The sequence below is a fragment of the Bicyclus anynana genome, chromosome Z, assembly GCF_947172395.1.
Source record: "Bicyclus anynana chromosome Z, ilBicAnyn1.1, whole genome shotgun sequence".
NCBI lineage: Eukaryota > Metazoa > Arthropoda > Insecta > Lepidoptera > Nymphalidae > Bicyclus > Bicyclus anynana.
Window position 1 is genome coordinate 783,045 of NC_069110.1, and position 22,371 is coordinate 805,415.

The 22,371-nt window shown below is 38.8% G+C and overlaps 1 protein-coding gene across 1 annotated transcript in view; it reads right to left on the bottom strand.

The window, feature by feature from the left end:
• The window catches only part of LOC112049256 (proton-coupled amino acid transporter-like protein CG1139), a 64,103-nt gene that overhangs the window by 7,272 nt on the left and 34,460 nt on the right, over positions 1–22,371 (bottom strand). The window contains exons 2-7 of the mRNA XM_024087072.2: positions 7,200–7,279; positions 4,688–4,822; positions 3,344–3,616; positions 1,732–2,092; positions 1,021–1,202; positions 206–381 (exon numbers count right to left, since the gene is read on the bottom strand). Coding sequence (XP_023942840.1) covers positions 206–381; positions 1,021–1,202; positions 1,732–2,092; positions 3,344–3,616; positions 4,688–4,822; positions 7,200–7,279 — 1,207 coding nt within the window. The remainder of the gene's footprint in view (positions 1–205; positions 382–1,020; positions 1,203–1,731; positions 2,093–3,343; positions 3,617–4,687; positions 4,823–7,199; positions 7,280–22,371) is intronic.

Genomic DNA, 22,371 nt, shown 5'->3' on the forward strand with positions numbered 1-22,371 from the left:
CCCCCACTAAATAATTCCTACGATTCAAGGAACCAAGTCGCGCCACCTAGCGCGTATACAGGAGCCAACACTAGATCAAGCGACGTCATACTTAAATGCGTCTTAGGCTACTATTTCTTACACTTACCTTTTCCAAGTAAGCTCGCTGCTAAGACTGCATCGTTACAGTCTAGGGGTACTTGTCATTAAATAAAAAGAAGCTTACATGTGAGCAGCACAATGACAGTCCTCAGCAGGTACTCCCAGAGGACCCTGTGGTTGCTGTGGAGCAGGCGGACCCCCACGTACTCGTTCCACAGGATGTCGATAGCCACGTAGCACGCCAGCCCGTGCGTGATGAAGATCGCGAACGCTAACAGGCATTGCACGACGCTGGCCAGCCTGAAATGTATTCAAGAGCATGTTGAAAGATCACAACAATCCTCTACTTTAAAAAAAATATGTGAACAATTAGGAAAATTTTTATGAGTTATCTTTTTCTTTATCCTTATTTATAATTCTTCAAATAGTATAAAATGAATAAAAACTTACGTCTCTGAGGTTAGTAATAAGCTACTGGTATTTATTTACGAGCCGTGATAACCCAGTGGATATGACCTCTGCCTCCGATTCTGGAGGGCGTGGGTTCGAATGCGGTTCGGGGCAAACACCTCCGACTTTTCAGTTGTGTGTATTTTAAGAAATTAAATATCACATGTCAAGGAAAACATCGTGAGGAAACCTGCACACCAGAGATGTTCTTAATTCTCTACGTGTGTGAAGTCTGCCAATCCGCATTGGGTCAGCGGTGGACTATTGGCCTAACGCTCATTCTGAGAGGAGACTCGAGCTCAGCAGTGAGCCGAATATGGGTTGATAATGATGATGACTTATTTTACTTTTTTATTTCTGTAAGTGCGTTTGATTTAAATTTGAAAAAATCATTTTTATCAGTTAATAGGCACCCTTTTGTTGTTAACAAAGTCGTTTAGCTTAGTAAGCTGCCACTCTTCTGAGAGTGTTACGTAAGATAAAACTTACGTTTCAGTTTCCGAAGGCAAGTTAAGTGTGATGCTGCCCGCCGCGTCATGGCCGTACTGCAAGTAGCCAAACAGTCCCATGCCTACGTAGAGAATGATAATGCTGATCATCGCTCGGTTCAACACACCAAACTTTCCCACGAAGTCTTTTGGGGTCTTCATTTCATTTTCTAATGGCAGAATCTGTAATGACAAATGTATTGACATCAACTTAGTTTATCTAAAGTTTTATGAAATAATTGAATGGTATAAAAGAAGCTGTAGGTAACTAAAATAGAAAATGCTATGCTTATGCTATTCTATGGTTTTGGCACATAGATAAGATGAATGGAAGAGCACTAACAATCAGATCCTGACATGAAAAAAATTAGGCCACCCTGGAAGTAAGCCCGTCTAAAAAAAAATCGGTCCATAAATGACGGAAATATCGCTGGACATACAATAAAAAAAATAAAACATACATACAACCGAACGTAGGACCTCCTCCTTTTTGGAAGTCGGTTAAAAATGTTTTATAAAGCAAGCGAGAGCGAGACAACCAAATCCAGGACGTTCTCATTAAATGCCCGGTGAAGCGTAAACCGAATAACTTATATAAAACGATTGAAGAGAATGGAAGAAGCGAGGGAGATATACAAGGACCGTAGCAAGTTAAAGGACTACCTACGTGATGATATGTATGCATGTTTGTATAATAAATATATTAGCTCACCACGCCAATAGCTTCCAAAGCGAATAAAACAGTCCCGAAGAATAGAGGAAAATCGCCAATTTTTCCGGCTGGAACTTTTCCCTCCAAAGTCGGGGCCTCCCTGAAGATGTAGTACAGAATGATGCCGAAGCTCACAATAGTCACCGCATTGGCTATAGCGGAGAATGGCGCCAAGTACTTCAGATCTCGCACCCAGTTTATGATAACTAATGGTATTAGGATATAAGTCATAACTTCTGTTACGGCCACGTTTATGCCGAATTGTTTGGTTAAAACGAATTGTATGTTCTCTGACACGAACACCACGTAGACGCAGCACGTCCCAATTTGATAGATAAGTAGAAATACGTTTACGACGTGCCTGTAAAGAAAGATAATGATTATTAACCGACTTCTTTTAGCTCACATTTTAAAAATATTTTTCGCTTAAACTTATGGTCACTGGTGATAATAACTGCAGTGTTCCACTAAGGTAGTGTTTTTTTTTTTTTATTTTTACTCTTTACAAGTTAGCCCTTGACTACAATCTCACCTGATGGTAAGTGATGATGCAGTCTAAGATAGAAGCGGGCTAACTTTAGGAGGAGGATTCAAATCCACACCCATTTCGGTTTCTAAACGGCATCGCACCGGAACGCTAAATCGCTTGGCGGTACGTCTTTGCCGGTAGGGTGGTAACTTGCCACGGCTGAAGCCTCCCACCAGCCAGACCTGGACAAATTAAGAAAATCTCAGTCTGCCCAGCCGGGGATCGATCCCAGGACCTCTCAGTATTATCAAATTCATGATGCACAATGTCTTACATTATATTTATTTTCTGTTGTTGTATGTATTTTTGATGAGCCGTGATAGCCCAATGGATATGACGTCTGCCTCCAATTCCGGAGTTGTAGGTTCGAATGCGGTCCGGGGTGTGCACCTCCTACTTTTAAGTTGTGTGCTTTTAAAGAAATTAAATATCACGTGTATCAAACGGTGAAGGAAAAACATCGTGATGAAACCTGCATACCAGAGATTTTTTCTTAATTCTCTGCTTGTGTGAAGTCTGCCAATCGACATTGGGCCAATCAAATCAAATCAAATCAAATCAAAAATCATTTATTTCAAGTAGGCTCAGTTTACAAGCACTTTTGACACGTCAGTTGACTATTTGTAAAAATTCTACCACCGGTTCGGAAGGCAGGTTCTGCTGAGAAGAGAAGAAAGCTACAATTGATGACAACATTACAATTTCTTATAGTTTTACTTCTTGTGTGAAGGTGGAAACTGATCCAACGGTCTCCAAGCATCTTTATCATTAAGGAACTCATCAATGTTGTAGTACCCTCGACTAAGTAAATGTTTTTAACACGTTGCTTAAAGCTATGCATTGGCAGGTCCATCACAGTTTTGGGGATCTTATTATAGAGACAAATGGCCTAACCCCTCTCATACTGAGAGGAGATTCGGGCTCAGCAGTGAGCCAAATATAGGTTGTAATGATGATGAATGATGATGATATTGCATGTATTTTTTGTACATGAAAACAGTGTCAAATAATATAAATCTAGTACCAGAAGTCTAAAATACAATCTATATTTTATGTAATAGTAGTAATCGCAGCAATACTTACGCAGCATATGGCGCACAAGCCTTACACCAGTCAGGCCCTTCTGAGAGTGCCGCCTCCGCCGCCGCCGTGTATGTCATAGAAGGCACTTTCCGCCGCTTGCACAGCACGTAGCACGAGTCGATCAGCACGTGGATGCAGTACGTACACAGAATTCCAATCAAGAGCGTCCCGACGGCGCCGACCACGTAGCCCGACTTGGCAAACGCGTGCGGCATCGCCAGGATACCAGTTCCTAAACTCCCTTTCAGCAAGTGCAGAAGTGTTTCCATGTTACTGAAAACACACAAATATTTGTAAATATATTTATCTCTGCATATTATTAGTTTTGCGTAATTACTCAACGAGTCAAAAAGTTGAAGTGTCAGTGGGCGGGGCATAGAACGGCGACCCGACGCCGGATGCGTATTGTTGGTCTACCTCACCATTATATAGACGAAGACAGAAGACATTTAGGTCACCTCGCCTTAAAAACCCTTTTTTTAGGTCGCCTTTCACTCATCTTCTCTACGCGCCCAAACCATCTAATATCTACATTTTCGTTTATCTTCTTTTATGACTACGTCCTTTTATCAAACTGTTTATTACTCTCATTCAATGATACTTCCTCATGATTCCAAGCGGAAGTTAAACTCCACTACAACCAAAGCCAAAGCTTCTTTCTGAAATGGATTAACTATAGTCTCTACTAATTTTTTCCCTTGCTAAGGAACTCGTCACCATATACGCGAACATTAACGAGTATAATCATACTCCAATAATAAGAATCCATTTGCTTTAATTGCTTATTATCGTTTTTATAACGTATTAAGCAATGCTTCGCTTGAATAACAAGTACATAGACAGTTACAACCCAGTTGTAGGCTAATAAACTATTCATTGCGCCAGTATCTAATATATCTGATATTGATTCATACATTATCCCTAAAAGTTCCTCCTTGGGCCCTGATTAACACCGCCTCGAATAGACCCTCATCTGTCACTTTCACTACCTCTCTAGCACAGTTGGTAGTGCTTTGGCTCTCCACTTGGCTCTCTTGGGTTCGATTACCATTACCAGGTCAGTTTAGGATTTCATATTTTCTAAATTGGCTTAGGTCTGGTCTGGTAGCTTCGGCTATGACTGGTTACAACCCTAAGCAAGCTCTACTATCACCTGTTGAGTAAACTAGCCGTGGTGAAAAAAAAATCCTCGGATTTTTTTGGCACTGCTACTCTAAGATCCAATGGTATCCAAAAAGCAAAACTCTCGGTCAGAAAGCTTAGTATTGCATAGATGAAGCCAGGATTCGATCCCAGAACCTCGTGTCGTTTACACATAAGTAAATAGATCAATTATATACTCACGTAGTGGGATGGTCCACAACTCTGTTGTCGTATGGTTCGTACTCCTCCACGTCTTGCAGGTCCTTCTCTCTCATGTTCACGAGGTAGATGCCTTTGTCACCTGGCTGCTTCTTTGCATCTTTTACGGGTGACAGACTGAAAGAATAAATAAATAAATATAAGTGTACTTAAACAATATCCATAACTGGATAAAAGCTGTTTTTACCATACATTTACATTTATATAATATACAAATGTTTCCATTCTAATTATATTTATTCTTCCATTTATATAATATATAGATGTATAAATGTATGTAAATTATTTATAAACATACTAGCTGCGCCATGTACACTATTAGTGATTGCGGCGATAAAGAGTAACAAACATCCATACAGATTTTCGCGTTTATAATATTATTGGGAAGAAGGATCCACACACACACACACTGGGATACATCCATTTACATATATTACTAACGGACGCCTGCAACTTTGTTTTGGAAGAAAAATTGTGTAAAAATACATTAGTAGTCAGTGGCGTGCGCTTTATATATACGAGTGAATGCAAAAATGCATTGGCTACCAGTTTGAGTACTCATAACGAAAATAAGATGGAGATGCAATTTTCCATGTTGTGTCAATATTTATTGTGCCTACCTTAGTTAAAAACGTTGTGCACGCCTGAGGGTACTGGGTGAGGGCGGGTTATGTAAGATTTTTACACAATTTAGAGTACTAAAAGTCCAAGATGAATGTTCCAAATGCGCTTGATTATCTATGTGTACTGTCTAAAGCACTGCACCATATACGTACAAACACCTCACCACTACAATCTCAACAAGAAACAGTTATTATTTTAAAAGTAAAGCAACTAAACACAAACGTCACAAATATTTCAAATAATTTGCTACAAACATACACACTGAATTATATCATCAGGTATCGAGTACTGTATCGATTCACATTTATTTTAAAGAATAGGGCTGGTGAAAGTTGAGAAATTTATATGGTCAATCTACAAAATAAATTCCTTAACTTTTATCATTCCCAGCTTTGTATAGTTCCTACATTTACGTTGTGTTCGTAATACATAAGGGTGCTACAAGCAGCCAACTTACTCGGCAACAGTCATCGTTCGCTAGGAGACGGAAAATGTTTGCAGATATTGATTTATAAGAACTATTTATTGCGATGTGAATGTGGGCCGCACTATACGCGGGTACTTAGATGGGCGTGTTTTGACACAACGTTTAAAATTTAAGCACCAAAGTTACCTATTGCACGCTTATCCGTACTTGTTATTTTAAAATAACTTTTGTAAACTTTTAAATTTATAACAAACTAACGGACGCCCGCAACTTGCAGTGGACGTCCATATGCTGATACGATGATGATGATTGTTGTTGCTTTAAATTTCAAACATAACCTTAATATATGTATAAAAGCGAAGGCGATACGAAATATCGAAAACCCTCGACGTACAAAGACGATATTTGACAGGCAGGTCGTTTGTTGTTAAAAGATGTCCGTTAAGAACAGATTTTGAGATAGAGCCGGTCTAAGGTCTAAGGGCGAATGAATTCGTGGGCATCAGCTAGTTTTATGAGTTTTCTACAGTATATTATGAGAAATAATGAGCCCACTTGCTAGGAGTTTAGCTTCAAGACATCTTTTCAGAGGAGTTTCAAATTTACCTATGGTATGAGCATGAGCTAAACATTCAGCTTTTATAAAATCACGAAGTCATCCTTAGAACTTCTTACGAGTACAATCTCCTTAGGCCAGAATCATAATACGATCTTAGATACGGCCAGTGTTAGTGACCCATCTAAGTGTATAAAGATTTAAATCACCCAATGTGTATTCAGTTAAGGTTACGACAATAAATAATTAAAAACAAATACAATGGGCGATTAAGTGCTAATGACGTCAGTATCACCGGAACACCGTCAGTCCAAGTGATCGCTATCTCGTACAACTGTTACATGATTATTTTGATTTATCTGATGATGAGCAATATGCATGAAACTCTATAGCTGAGTTATTTTTTACAGCAAACCAATTTTGACTAATTTTAATTTCATTTATTGTTTAAGTAATATGGCAATGCCTTATAGTTACATTGTATATATTTTACTATATGTATATAATATTATTATTGTATAATATAAGAATATTACATTGGTTAGGTACATTCATTTTGGTATTGAGCGATTATTGTTTTAATATCAGTAAGATTTTTAAGTAATTACTGGTAAAAAGTGGTGTATGTATGTATGTTGTGATGTGTTTTGAAGTGCTTAATATCCTTATATGAAGCACATGGGTTGATTAGTGCTGCTAAGCAGCAGCTTTAAGTTAGCTAAGCGGCACACGCAATTTCGCAGTGAGGTAGCTTCTAATATTTAGCAGGCGTCTGCTAAGAACGGATTTTGCGACAGGGTCTAAGGCCGGAAGAAGTCGCGGGCGTGCGCTATGTATCATATAATATGTATTTGTAATTATGTAGTATGTATTTGAATTTTATATACCTTTGTGGCAGGAAGTCGTCCGGCTCGAAGGAAGGGTTGACCATGGGCCCACTCGGTCTGCGCGCCCATTCTTCCGCTTCCTATAACAATTAGAACATATTATATAGGACTATAGGTATTTAGTGGTTTTTATATTAATAGTTCCAAGGGCCGAACATATGATTATCACACACACGCCTTGTACTATCTTGGGGCATAGTCCTTTACCGAGACGTGCGGAGCGCATCTGCCAAATTCCAGTGAACGACCGACAACAACTAGGTATCTTTACATAATTATTACAATAAACAACTAACTTCTCATCTACTAATTAACATCATTCATCTCTTTGTTTCAAGACAGAGAACCCGGATTGTGCAGCATAAGCAAAATGTCATCATCACACCAACTAAGCATTGAGACACACCTTTATTAACTGTAGTTTAAAATATACATACAGCTGAATGTAGAACCTCCTCCTCCTTTTTGGAAATCGGCTAAAAATAAACTGACCCTACGAGTACATCTAATATTATTTATAATTCATTCATTAACTACCTATAGTCCACCACACTGGCGCTATGCGGATTGGCAGACTTCACACACGTAGAGAACTATGAAAATTCTCAGATATATAGGTTTTCTCACAATGTTTTTCCTTCACAGTTTGAGACACAAGGTATCTAATTTAATTGAAATTTAAAATGCACATAACTGAAAGAGTGGATGTGTATACTCCGAACTGGGTTCGAACCTACGCCCTCCGAATAAAAATCAAATCAAAAAAATATTGAACGCAGAGGAATCATATACACATATACAAAATAATACCCATAGAGTAGTTGACTCATATCAAATTTAATATAAACAATAAAAACTTGGTATACGAGATAGGAATATATTAGTTAAAAACTGAATTTAATAATTTATTTTTTTTAATATTACCGACTTTAGAACATTAACGTATCCACGAAACTAAAAATGGAAAAATATCGTTATGACATTTTATAAAGATCTATTCTATTCTATCTATTCTCTAGATCTATTCATTCATTCCACATTCATACGCTGCGGCAGGTTATACAGAAGACCGAAGAGTATAACCAGCCACTTTGCTTAGCGTTTGTGGACTATGAGAAAGCCTTCGATTCGGTGGAAACTTGGGCTGTGCTAAGGTCTTTGCAGAGATGCCGGATCGACTACAGGTACATCCAAGTGTTGAAGTGTTTGTATGAAAGCGCCACTATGTCAGTCCGTATACAGGATCAGACTACGAGACCAATCCAATTGCAGCGAGGAGTGCGACAGGGAGATGTGATCTCCCCGAAGCTATTTACCGCCGCTTTGGAAGACGTCTTTAAGCTTCTGGACTGGAACGGATTTGGCATCAACATCAATGGTGAGTACATCACTCAACTACGGTTTGCCGACGATGTGGTCATTATGGCAGAGACTCTGGATGACCTTAGTACCATGCTCAACGACCTCAGCAGAGTTTCTCAACGTGTGGGCCTAAAAATCAACATGAGCAAGACGAAGATCATGTCTAATGCTCATGTAACGCTCCACCCAGTTATTGTTGAGGACTCTGCGCTCGAAATTGTAGACGAGTATATATACCTAGGACACACAGTCCAGTTAGGAAGGTCCAATTTCGAGAAAGAGGTAAATCGCCGAATCCAGCTCGGCTGGGCCGCGTTCGGGAAACTCCGCGACATCTTTTCGTCCGAAATTCCTCAGTGCCTGAAGACGAAAGTCTTCGAACAGTGCGTGTTGCCAGTGATGACATACGGATCCGAAACTTGGTCGCTAACTATGGGCCTCATTAGAAGGCTCAAAATCACTCAGCGGGCGATGGAGCGATCTATGCTTGGAGTTTCTCTGCGGGATCGAATCAGAAATGAGGAGATCCGCAGACGAACCAAAGTCACCGACATAGCTCAGCGAGTCGCGAAGCTGAAGTGGCAATGGGCAGGCCACATAGTTCGAAGAGCCGATGGACGTTGGGGTCCTAAGGTGTTGGAATGGTGACCCCGCACCGGAAAGCGCAGTGTTGGTCGACCCCCCACTAGGTGGACAGAGGACATCAAGCGGATTGCAGGAAACCGCTGGATGCTGGCGGCTCGAGATCGTTATGCTTGGAGGTCCATGCAAGAGGCCTATGTCCAGCAGTGGACGTCCATCGGCTGAAAATGATGATGATGATGATGATTCATTCAAGGCCAAGTACCTATCATAAAAATTTTTGTTTTAAGACATAGGTAATTCTTTTCTTTCATGTGTTTTTTTCAGTAATGATTTTAATTAACACCACAAGGCCTTGGCACCGATTTGTCAAAAAAGTGTTACTATTGCTGAAAAAAAAGGCATAATTTTTCTAGTAGTCTAAGTAGGTCGATAATGGAGAATTTAAGACCCATTTAAAAAATTGTCAACTAGCCTATTATAGACCGGTTGATGAAGACGGTTATTTTTACCAGCGTCAGGAAGTTCTAAACTAGCTTTGTTTATCATCCCATGAGAATGACGTGTTAGTTCTTAAATTATTAACGCCCACGTCCTCGTCTGATATCTTCTATATGCTGTAATTACTTGAACAAAAAAAAATATTTAGGGATTTTATATTTATGCATTCTTTTTAAAGACATTGCAACCAGCCAGACCTGGACCAATCGGGGATCAAACCCAGGACCTCCGTCAAGTAAATACATCACGCATACCACTGCGACACTGAGGCCGTCAGGAGGTTAAAGTATCTAAGGATTTCATTAGGATAGACGATCGCGGCGGCCAGTTTAATATTCAAACACACTCTGGAAGTATCAGTTAGTAAATACATATATAATTAGGTAAGTATTATAGGAGCAACGATTCACTGGATGCTAAAAGCGTCTACTATTTATCTCACCCGATTTAGTAACACTGTTGGTATAACTTAGTATAATTGAAGGTATGAAGGTAATAACAATAATACAATTAAATCCCGATAGTCTCTAGAAAAACTATTAGTATACTAATTAAATAAGCCTCAGAAGCCTATAACTTTACAAGTGCTAATTTAGTTAAGTACATGTAGAGTATTTGTAGGACAAACATACTATTATTCCGAGAATTTTGGCAAAGCCTGTCGTGATATATAAATTTGAATTATATTATTGATTCTACATTTTACACCATTTAAGGTGGCAGCTCTAAATGATAAAGTAGGTAATAACAAAATGTTTTCTAAATAAAATCTTTATAAAATAAAACAATCTGTCTGTAAGTGCTAAGCAACGATTTTTTGTTAAGAGGGGTTGTATGTTAGCGTGGTGGCCTATTAGCCTAACCTTATTCTGAAATGAGACTCGTGCTCAACAGTGAGCCGAATATGGGTTAATAATGATTATATAGACGTAAGGAAATGATTGGCTTAGTTTTTAACACGCCGACTATAGTGCTAGAGAGGACAGGATACACTTAATACCTTTTGTCTACGTTCCGACCTCCCGTCGTGTGTAGGTAATCTACCTTGCGCGAGTATTTACTGACTAGGAATCAACTAACGAGCTCCTTCCTGCGCTCAGTATGCCAATCTCTCAATTAGACTATCAGATATTGTCCGGTCCCTCTTGCAATCACTTCAAATAGATCCTATATAGAACGAGAGCATGTGGCCAGACTTTACTTTTACTAATATCTACTGAAAGTTTGTCAGTCCATACTCCCACCATACGACAGTACAGTCTACAACTACAAAAGTACGAAATAAATAAGAGAGAATCATAATCATCATTATCACCCCATTTTCGGCTCGCTGCTGAGCTCGAGTCTCCTCTCAGAATGAGAGGGGTTAGGATAATAGTACACCACGCTGGCCCAGTGCGAATTGGCAGACTTCACATACACAAAAATTGAGAAAATTCTCTGGTATGCAGGTTTCCTCACGATATTTTTCCTTCACCGTTTGAGACACGTGATATTTAATTTCTTAAAATGCACACAACTGAAAAGTTGGAAGTGCATGTCCTGGACCAGATTCGAACCCACGCCCTCCGGACTCGGAGACAGAGGTCATATCCACTAGGCTATCACGGCTCTTAAGTAAGAGAGAGTACCTTAGTTTATTTCAGTTCATTTGCTACTGAAGGACCTAAGATTTTAATTTTCAAAATAAGAAGATAATAATATAATCGTTTATTCTCTATAAAACCGTAACATAATAGGTAAACGTAAGATAATATATTTTAAATACTGTAAGTATTTTAAGAACAATTAGGCATAACAAGTTTATTATATATCCCAATTTAATGATAATCCTTAGAATAAAAAAAAAATATAATGTCGATGCTGAGCTATCGCATTATTAAAGTTTAATTATAGAAAGATTTTTTATATAAGAGTTATGTAAGTTTTGACGGATTGCTTGTTTATAAATCAATGAAAATATGATATATCATAATAAATGATAGGGAAACCCGACACGCTGCTTTATAGACAGAATTTTAGACTTTAAAACGATCACTGTCAGACTTTAATATGACCGGGACCGACGACGCCGGCTTACCGAGTTTGCCGACGCTCGGGGGTGTAACTTGTGGTGTCAGAAAGAAAGAAAGAAAATTATTTTATTTGGACACACACACACACATAATACACAAAAGACAACAAATACTTTAAAACTAAAGAAAGTAATTTTAAAAATATAGTGAACTAATAATTTTAGAGATATTAAACTAATAAAACTAAATTAAATCCAAAAAAAAAATATAAAAAAAATGATGTGTGTGGTACCAAAATGGTCACCACTCATCATGTGCTACGCTAGTGATGGATGCACCAGCGCAGCGCTGGTCTTCCGTGGAGCCATGTGGTGACGCGGGCGGAAACAACAAGAAGAAGTGTTACTAATTAATAATTAATAATAAGAACATAATAAATAATCATATAAATATATATACCTTTATAATCATATTTTGTGTGTTTATTAGTGTGATAAATAAATAAATAATTAGTGTCAGGTGTCCGGATAAAGCCGGACAAAGTTATTCAATGTCCGGCCGAAATAGACGGTGTCCAGCTTGTCCGGCTTTTATTTAAGCTTTACATTTAGCAAACGATCGATTGCTGATAGTGTGTGTGATCATTTACGGTAACAATAAACAAAAAAGATTTTACATAAAAAAATTCGACGGCCTCCGTGGCGCAGTGAATTTACAAGACGGAGGTCCTAGATTCGATCCCCGGCTGGACCTATTGAGGTTTTCTTTATTGGTCCAGGTCTGTCTGATGGGAGGATTCGGCCGTGGCTAGTTACCATCGTACCGGCAAAGACGTACCGCCAAGCGATTTAGAGTTTGCCGCCATTCTCGATAATAGTACGTATTATGAACGTCATACAGGCGACTGTCACCATACCCATGCTATCTGAAAAATACTTAACAATTTTTTGTATTGAAAGTTGCAAGCCACTGCTGTTGTCGTGAATTTTGTATGAGCCTCACCGCTCCTTCATACGAGTAGCTTTTAGATTTATGAGAAACGTCAATCAATATCGGACCAAAGTCTAGCAAATGTCAAATACTACCGAGTGGCTTTAAATAATATGTTGATAGGAAAGACCTCAAAGACCCACTAACCTTTTGTGGCAATCATCAGAATATTTAGGTAGTTACTATCCAATTTAGGTGAACACTAACCGACGAGCTTTAATTTTGAACAATTGCGCAGTAATCACTCAAAATAGCTTACGTAATATTTTGTTACACTTGTGCATGACATTCCCCAACATTAGTAATATCCTAAAATATTTACGACCTGAGATAATATTTTGGAATAACTCCAAAACGGCTAAGCACACGACACACAATAATATAGTATTATTTTATTAAAGATGTAAGATTTTTTATTACTCGTAAATCGATTTTTAATTCAAATCATTTACATAATTATGTCTACTTCATAAAAATAAGTCGGGTTTTCCTTCCTGACGCAAAAGGTTCAGGTTAAGGTTCCCGTGTGGAACCTTACACAAAACCTTCCTGACAAAAATTAGGGGTAGAGTAGGGCTAGGGTAGGGGTAGGGTAGTGGTAGTGGTAAGGGTAGGGTAGGGTAGGGTGGGGCTAGGGTAGGGGTAGTTGAAAGTTTATATCGACTTTCACGCGGACGAAGTCGCGGGCGTCCGCTAGTATACATATAAATGAGAATGAGAGTTTGCTTCGCTTCCACAGTTAAACTATATCGATTTTAAAATTCAGCTATGGCAAACTTAACTGTGCCTAAGTCCAGTGGCGTGGCTAGCCCTGTATCAAAATTAGTTGGGAGGCCCAACATGAAAAGTAAAGATTTCTTAAAAAAGAAATATGTTTGAAGAATCTATGAATATATGGGAATTCATAGGTTCATCAAACCAAAGAAGATTGTGGATTATATTTTACTAATTTTAGTTTTCACATGTAAGAGGCCCTTGCAGTCCGGGGGCCCCGTATCATTGCTACGGCGGTATCAGCGTGTAAGGGAGGCCATATTTTATCACCGTATTCAGGATGGAAAACTATGTCGATGAAACAGTGGGATGTCCACTTTTATTCAGATTTTCATATTTTTTAAAAAGTTAAACGTTTCACAGCCCAAGCCGACAGCTGTGAAGTTAAGAACTTGGTAACTTCGGGAAGTAGCAAGTATGCAAGGTCCGGGTCCTTTTTTTATTCTCTACAAGTTAGCCCTTGACTACAATCTCACTGATGGTAAGTGATGATGCAATCTAAGATGTTCTGTCTTACTTGTTAGGAGTACGATGAAATCCTCACTCCTTTTGGTTTCTACACGGCATCGCACGCTAAATCGCTTGGCGGTACGTCTTTGCCAGTAGGGTGGTGGCTAGCCACGGCCGAAGCCTCCCACCAGCCAAAGTAGGCACAAGGTGTACTTTTCATATTTTCTCCTAAACAATATAAGAAACTATTTCCCGAGTTGCTGGACTTTTATCATTGAGGAAACCCTTAGCTAAAAACCCTTAGTTAAAATTTAATCTGTAACGGTGTTTTTTTTTTATAAATAAGAATAAGTGTTTAAAGATAAAGAGAATTCGACGCGGGCCAAGTCATATCGCTCTCGTATTTAGTTTTCAATATTTTTCGCGACCTTGGCGAATATTTGTGGTCGCAAATAGAATCAGTGTTTCAGGTGACTTTGCGGATAGGTACTTGTCAATGTTATTGATGAGAATGTTGGGTCTAATATTCAGTTGGTTTGGTTTTTTAAAAGCTCTTGCTGTTGTACCAGCCCAAAACATATGTGTTAAAAGCTTTTAGTGATCCAGACGATCGTGAGATGGTGAGTCTATTCTATTTCTGATTGATCTGATGGTCATTGACAAATCGTTGGTACGATGCCGTGTAGAAACCGAAAGGGGTTTGGATTTTCACCTTCCTAACAAGTTAGCCCGCTTCCATCTTAGATTGCAACATCACTTACCATCAGGTGAGATTATAGTCAAGGGCTAACTTGTATAGTTTTTATATTTTAATGTATAGATATGATTTTGTGCCGCCAGCTGCATTATATTAGTAATTGTTAAAAAATATAAGAACAAAAATACTTAAATATAATCTTATCTCGTTCATTAATTTATGAACTGTTTCGTTAAATATAGACATTTTCGTTTTATTTTATCTCGTTACCAAAAACTAATGTGCCGTGAGTGCGAGCGTAATTTGTTACAAGTGTATGACAAAGAACTAATTTACTGACTGTGCGTGACAGAATTTTGGTGGCACGTCAGACGTCCGCGGCGGAGCCAAGTGACGTCGCCTGACGCCTACGTCACAGTTGGCAAGTCGACCGCCCCTTCCCCACGTCGCGTCGACGCCGGCGCCTCTTGCCAACCGCATCTTCTATTTATCATCTCTATATTAATCAAAACAAATCAGCGTTTCAAAGTTTCATTATTTTAAATTATTAAATCGATCGTCGTTGAGTAAATTCCTCAAAGTCGGCTTGACTTTGAGGAATTTACTCAACGACGATCGATTCAATTGCTTCATGAGAACCGAACCCCGAGAGGTCCTGTGAAAGCTCTTTTATCTATTCTTTAATCCTATGTATACTTCTAACAGTTTATGGTTAACTGGAGGTGAAGAGAATCCATCGTATTTAAAAAATACATACTTCTCAATAAAATGTAGGCGAGCATATTTCGACAAACTTCGAAATGGCGTTGATTTTAATAGAGTTACGACAATTCGACGCGCTCGTTCTTCGGCTCACACTTCACCTACACTATAAATAGTCAAACATTTATATTAAACTAGCAGTGGCTCGTGACTTTGCCCGTGTGGAACCTTACACAAAACCTTCACAAATTATATTTAAATTTGGAAAAGTAGACTAAGTGTTAATCTAGAGTAAAATCTATTTTTATTCCAACTTCAGCCAAATCGCTTCAGTAGTCGCAGCGTAAAGGAGGAACAAACATACACACTTACACACAAACTTTCGCCCTTATAATATTAGTGTGATATATAGCGTTGGCCGTGTCTGTCGGTTACGGGCTTACATCTTAAATAAATAATTATTTTGCTCTCAACTAAATGTGGCATGAAACACTTGTGACTTTAATTTGACACAGAGTTTTGTCACGCTTCGTATACAGATACAATACTACAGAATCTGTTTGTATACACAATGTTTCGCATTGGCCTTTCCATTGAACATTATCAATTAAACATTTCCACTTGAGCATTCAAGATAAAATGTTTTCAAGAAATTTCGAACATTTTTCTTATCCCCACATCTCGAAAGCTTGCAAACGTCAACAACACCCTTTTGTTCAGGACCCATGTCTCGCACCCATATAAAAGAAATGTATCCATGAAAGTTAAAAGCTCGACCTCATGTCTAGCGATATCTCATGTCATAATAAGGGGCTTAAATGTCTTCAAATTATTGATAAATGATATGCATATTTATTTCATCAGTCTACTAGACGTGGGCCTCCCTGTGGTTTCGCCTACATAAATAGGAACGCCTACGGAATTAAGGGGTAAAATATAGCCTATATCATGCAAAGTGGGCATGAATTTTTTATCGTCTACGAACCCGGAATCTAAAGAACCCTCTACACTGCGCGTGGCCGATTTTTTCTTCTTGTTGTGTTATGATGTAAAATAATTATTATCATTATCAGTATAATTTAACGGTCATAGGACCAAGGTTCCTGTGGACAGGCCTCATTATTTTATTCATTTATAGAGTATTTAATTAAATCAATATTTACTTTGACATCGGAACTATTGTTGCGCGAGCTCTCGCACACAACCGGCTTAGTACCGAATTGGTCAAAACATGACTGAAACTGAAGATTGTGTGGCAAACGAGCACGTGACAGGAAACAGTTATTTCTGGGAACACGGTGAATACCAGCAGTGTGCAGTTGGCGGCGTGCCTGCGACGGGACAGCTGCACGCCGGCGTCCGGCCCGACGCTATGCACCGTGCTTGTGCACATGTAACGTGACATGTTTATAAATATTAGTTTGAGCACGTCGCTAAGGCGTGACCTTATGATATTTTGTATGATGGAGAGAGCTTGCTCTTTGCTTGAGTCTGTGTGGCGTGATGGGAAAGCTTGCTCAGTGCAGACTCATCTAACTAGCAGTAGTTTGCGTGATGTATAAACTGCGACTGCCTCTAAGGTCCAGTTAGCTTATGTGGTTTCGAATCCTGCATCGGGCTTTATGAGATAATGAGTGTTTCGTGATAGCCCTGTTGGATATGACCTGTGCCTCCGATTCCGGAGGGTGTGGGTTCGAATCCGGTCCGGATGTCCTCATCCTATTAGTGTGCATTTTAAGAAATTAAATATCGTTTGTCTCCGACGGCGAAGGAAAAACATCGTGAAGAAACCTGCATACCAGAGAATTTCCTTATTGATTCTCTAAGTGTGTGAAGTCTGTCAATCCGCTAGCGTGGTGGACTATTGGCTTAATTTTTTATTGGCAGTGTCATTTTGAGAGGAGATTCAAGCTCAGCAGTGAGCCGAATATGGGTTGATAATGCTGAGTGTTTCGTTCTTTTAAGAAATCTTCAGTTAAATTCTCAGCCCGGACTTGGGTAGTTGGTGTTACACTACCGACCTTCGTCGGCCGTTGGCTCCGGGCATTATAATTAACATCTGATAATGAATTTAACATTATCAGTAGACGTAGCGGTCCAACCCGCATTGGAGCAACGCGCATGGTGGGTCTAACCTCCATATCCTTTTTCCTATCTCCACTCCATAATACTTTAGCACTAATCTCAATGCTTGCTGCAATACTTTTACTTGTGAATAAGACGCCGGTAGGTTATAACATTATATATATTCCACTAATTAATAGTACATAAGTAATGGAGGCGGTGAAATTATAATTCAGGCTCTTGTTTGAATATCAGTCGCTTGTGTGGAGAACTCAGTGGTAATGCGGCCCGATCCTCCTCTGCGCACGTTCAGTGCGCAGCCAGGCAGAATCGTGTTCTAAATTCAAAACACGCGATGAGACAGCCAGTCTTATGTAAAGCGAACTCCTTGGCTCACCACACTACCCCCCTGCGGAGAGAGAAAAAGAGCAACAAGAGAAAAATTTAAAACAATAATCTATTTACATTGGAAGGGAACTGTAAAACGAACTTTACGACCTGATCGAGTGGTAACCGCTGGCGAAACTATTTCGGGTTGATCAGGCTGTAACACAAAAGCTGGTTTTAAGCGATCAATGGTAACGGATATGGGTTTTCCTTTTGATTCGATCTTAAAATATTTCTCGCTTCGTTCCAATACCTTAAAGGGTCCCATGTAAGGCTACTGTAATGCCTTTTTAATCGTTCCCCTACGTAGGAAAACAAAATCAGCTGTAGACAGATCTTTTGGGACATAAAAAATTTTGTTCCCATGTCTGCTTGCAGGACATGGAGATAATTTCGCCATATATGTGCGAAGCCTATCAGCGAAATACATTGGGTCGAAGCATTGGTCTTTGGTGGGATTAAAAAAATCCCCTGGTAACCGTAGCGGTTCCCCATATACCAGGTCAGCACACGATGCCCCAAGGTCCTCCTTCCAGGAGCTTCTGATCCCTAATAAAACAAAGGGTAATACCTCGGTCCATTGTGGATTGGCGTGACACATTATCGCCGCCTTTAACTGGCGGTGCAGCCGATCAAGAACAAGAAACATATTTGTACAAGAAACATACTCAAATGTCATCGACTTTGAACTAAAATTTGGCATCCGGCTAGTAGTTAATAAAAGGCACAAAGATTGATGACAATAGAAAATGTCGTCAACAAAGAACTACAATGACTCCAACGTCAGGCCCGAAAATTAAGTGCCAGGTCTGTATGCCGCCAATGCATCCAATTTTACTTTTTAATTGAACAAACGTTAGTCTAACCAAAAGTAACATTGTATATCGGCAAATTATACGGCAGTTACTTTTTGTGACAGGGTGCCTAGGGCAGCTTCAATGCTAGTTTCGGGATCCTAGCACCTAAGCATCAGCACCCATGTTGAAAAAGATAATAGTTGGTAATACTTTTAAGCTATTGCATAGCTTATATCGCGGGCTTTGAGCGCGACGACCGAATCAAGAATTTTAGTTACGAAAATAAACCTAACACCCAAGCCGTGCATCAAGTTAACTCATTTTGACATTATTCTCACTACTCAACTGGACATGTGGTGTGAAACTTGGGGGAAAAACTTATTAAATCAGAGGTCGATTCCAGCTCAACATTAAGATTCTTTTTTAAATTATTTTATATTTATTTTTTTCATAGCTTAATATAAAATGCTAAGCAATAGCTTTACCGAGGCAGTCCCCAAGTGCTACACGTATTTTTTACACTCTAGTGTCGAAAATGGAACATTTTTTGTACTAGGTAAATTGAATCCTGTCAATTTTATTAATTATATTTAGGAAAGCTTTTCTTTTCAAATTCAGGTTATTGAGTAACCAGCTGTATCGGGAAAAATCCTGCATCCTGCGGGATTTGTGAACAACTGAAACTCACGCGGTCGCGGTCGGTCGTCAGAGAATATTAAAATGAAATCATTGTTAAAAAGCCACGCCTTTACTGGTTCCCGTTGCAATGTGTCCCATAGAGGGAAAAAAGCAAAAATTTTCCACCAAGGACCAGTCCCTCGCGCCAACCGGTCTACTCAGTGCCGTTTCGACGAGTACAAGTGTTACTTGCACGACGCACGTGGTTTAGTATCAACCCGGTAGCGCCGAGTGTTTACACAACTATGAATCTCTTTGGGATATTATTGCGAGTCGTCTTTGAATGAGTATCTCTTTTCAATGAAATCTAGGAATGGATATTACGGTCGTTTTTTGTAGTATTAGTGGATATTATAGTTTTAGTTTAATGGTAGTATAGTTTGTAGTATAGGGATTACTTTAGTGGATGGTATAGAGGGCAGTGGCAGTATGGACTGAGGGGCAGAGTGGATAGTATAGACTGAGGTCGTAGGTTCGAATCCGGTCCGGAGCATGCACCAACCACCAACTTTTCAGTTATTGCATTTTAAGAAATTAAATTTCACTATCAAACGGTGAAGGGAAAATGTCGTGAGGAAACTTGCGTATCTGAGATTTATTTAATTCTCTACGTGTATGAAGTCTGCCGATCCGCAATGTGCCCTCTCATTGTAAAAGGAGACTCGTGCTCAACAGTAGGCGAAAATGGGTTGTTAATGATATAGTGGGTAGTATAGCGGGATGAAGTCCAAAAATTGTGTTGATTCGCGTACGACCACATAAACCGTAAAGCTTTTGAGGTCGCAAATATATGTATTTCATAATATTCATTAATACTCGTAATATAACTGTCGTACGGGACACCAAAATTATATTGTCAGTAACAACGATGTCACAGCGCTGTAACATTACAGAATGCAGCTACGGTACATCGCCATAGTAAAACTGATGTGGCTTATAATTGTTGCATTAATGTATATACAGGGCTACTAATTATTTCGACAGCTTCAAATGTTTTGTTTAGATACCTAAAAGTCACCTGGTTACTCGTATATTCGTGTCTCCCACACTGTCGTGTGTAAAAATCAACACACGGAAGCCGGTGCCAATATTTTTTAAAATAACAATATGTTTATGTATTTAGGTTCGTTGGTGACGGTGACGTACCTTTATGGAATATTCCAAACTAAGTAATTGTCAATAGTTCAAAATATTACGCCAAATACAAGATCACGGCAAAATACACAAAAGTAAATTCTATTTATACTGCAGATATACTCGCATGTGTCATAAATAATGAGCTTCTAGTAAGTTCTGACAAATGTTATTTGTTCAATACATCATGATGTGTTTGGAAAACATATAAGTGATCTATATGAAAACGTGTTTCTCATACCAATGGTTGGGTGTATTCCATAATGACCAAGTGTTCTTATAATTCATACATATGTATGTGAACCAGTCTTATTTTAATATGCAGTTTTGTTTAGTTTAGCAGTTGTGGTTTTAAAAGTTTGTCATCTCACCTAACACGGCACCACCTTTTGACGGCCACCGTGGCGCAGTGGTTTGCGCGGTGGATTTACAAAACGGAGCTCCTGGGCTCGATCCCCGGCTGGGCAGATTAAGATTTTCTTAATTTGTCCAGGTCTGGCTGGTGGGAGGCTTCGGCCGTGGCTAGTTACCACCCTATCGGCAAAGACGTACCGCCAAGCGATTTAGCGTTCCGGTACGATGCCGTGTAGAAACCGAAAGGGGTGTGGATTTTTCATCCTCCTCCTAACGAGTTAGCCCGCTTCCATCTTAGACTGCATCATCACTTACCATCAGTTGAGATTGTAGTCAAGGGCTAACTTGTAAAGAATAAAAAAAAACCATAGGTAAGGTATCTACCATAGGTACCATAGGTAAGGACTTTAGCACGTTTCCAGGGTCCAGAGCCCGTCCAAGTATGTAAAGGATATATTTTTTTTAATATTGTCCGGCATAATATGTCGCGTCGCTTAGCGAACATATTATGGAATTCTTCGAAAAGAACCGGTGAAGATTTCAAAGAGAACTTTAAGTCTAGCAAAATGACATTGATCTAATATATGACATTATAATTATTTATTTATTTGTGTTTAGTTATGTGGGTAATTATAATAATTAATTGAATTGAATTTAAATTAAATATAATATATATTTTTTTTAAATAAATTTATGACTTTGTTATTTTACTAATTTTATTTTATTATAATTAAATATTTCTATAAGAATTAATGGTGAGACATTATTACTCGTATACGTAGACGTATTACGTAACAACGAATAAAATGCTTGTTGCAAATAAATGATTCTGATTCTGATTATGAAGATATTTTCATGATAGGTAGGTATATCATGATACGTTTCATATTGGGATAATGGAGAATCTGAGACATAGAAACCTGCTGTCTTTCAAAGTTACCACAACTTACTCGTACCTACAGTAGGAGTATGGGCTGACAACATTTATCCCGAAAAATCTATGGTTCCAGCAGGATTTGTTAAAAACAGAATTCCACGCGAACGTATTTGCGATCGTAGGCTAGTCTATACATAATACTATAAAGAGAAAAGTACTGATGTTTGTTTGCGTTGAATACTACAAAACTACTAAACCGATTTGAAAAATCTTTCACTATTGGGAAACTACACTATCGCTGGATTTTATACCCGTAATTGTATGGGAACGGAACGCGGGTGAAACCGCGTAGCGTTTGCTATATTTCGAAAGCCAACACACACGAACAAAAAGGCGTCCATTCGTATAACATAGCTTAGTACAAAATTATGTTACATGTTGCATTATGCTATGCTATTATAATATACATTATGTTTACATGTATCTAGATCTTAATTTCAGTGCGTTACTGTGTGATACTTAAGTGGGTAGGTATCTCTTTATAAATTATCGTTGGTACATTGCGGTGATAAAGTATAAATTGGGCTTTAAAACGTATACGGAATAGTTCAAGAGCTGGTGGTAATTAAATTACATGTGTTGAGTTTTTAATTCGAACCGAATATACAAAACATATGATCACATGAACATTCATTATAAGTGGCTGGAAGGTTATACTCGTAGTTTGATTGCGGCTTCAGATCAGAATCATGGTTGATTATGACGTGACTTGACAATCATTATCATTATCTGCAGATAATAATGGTCC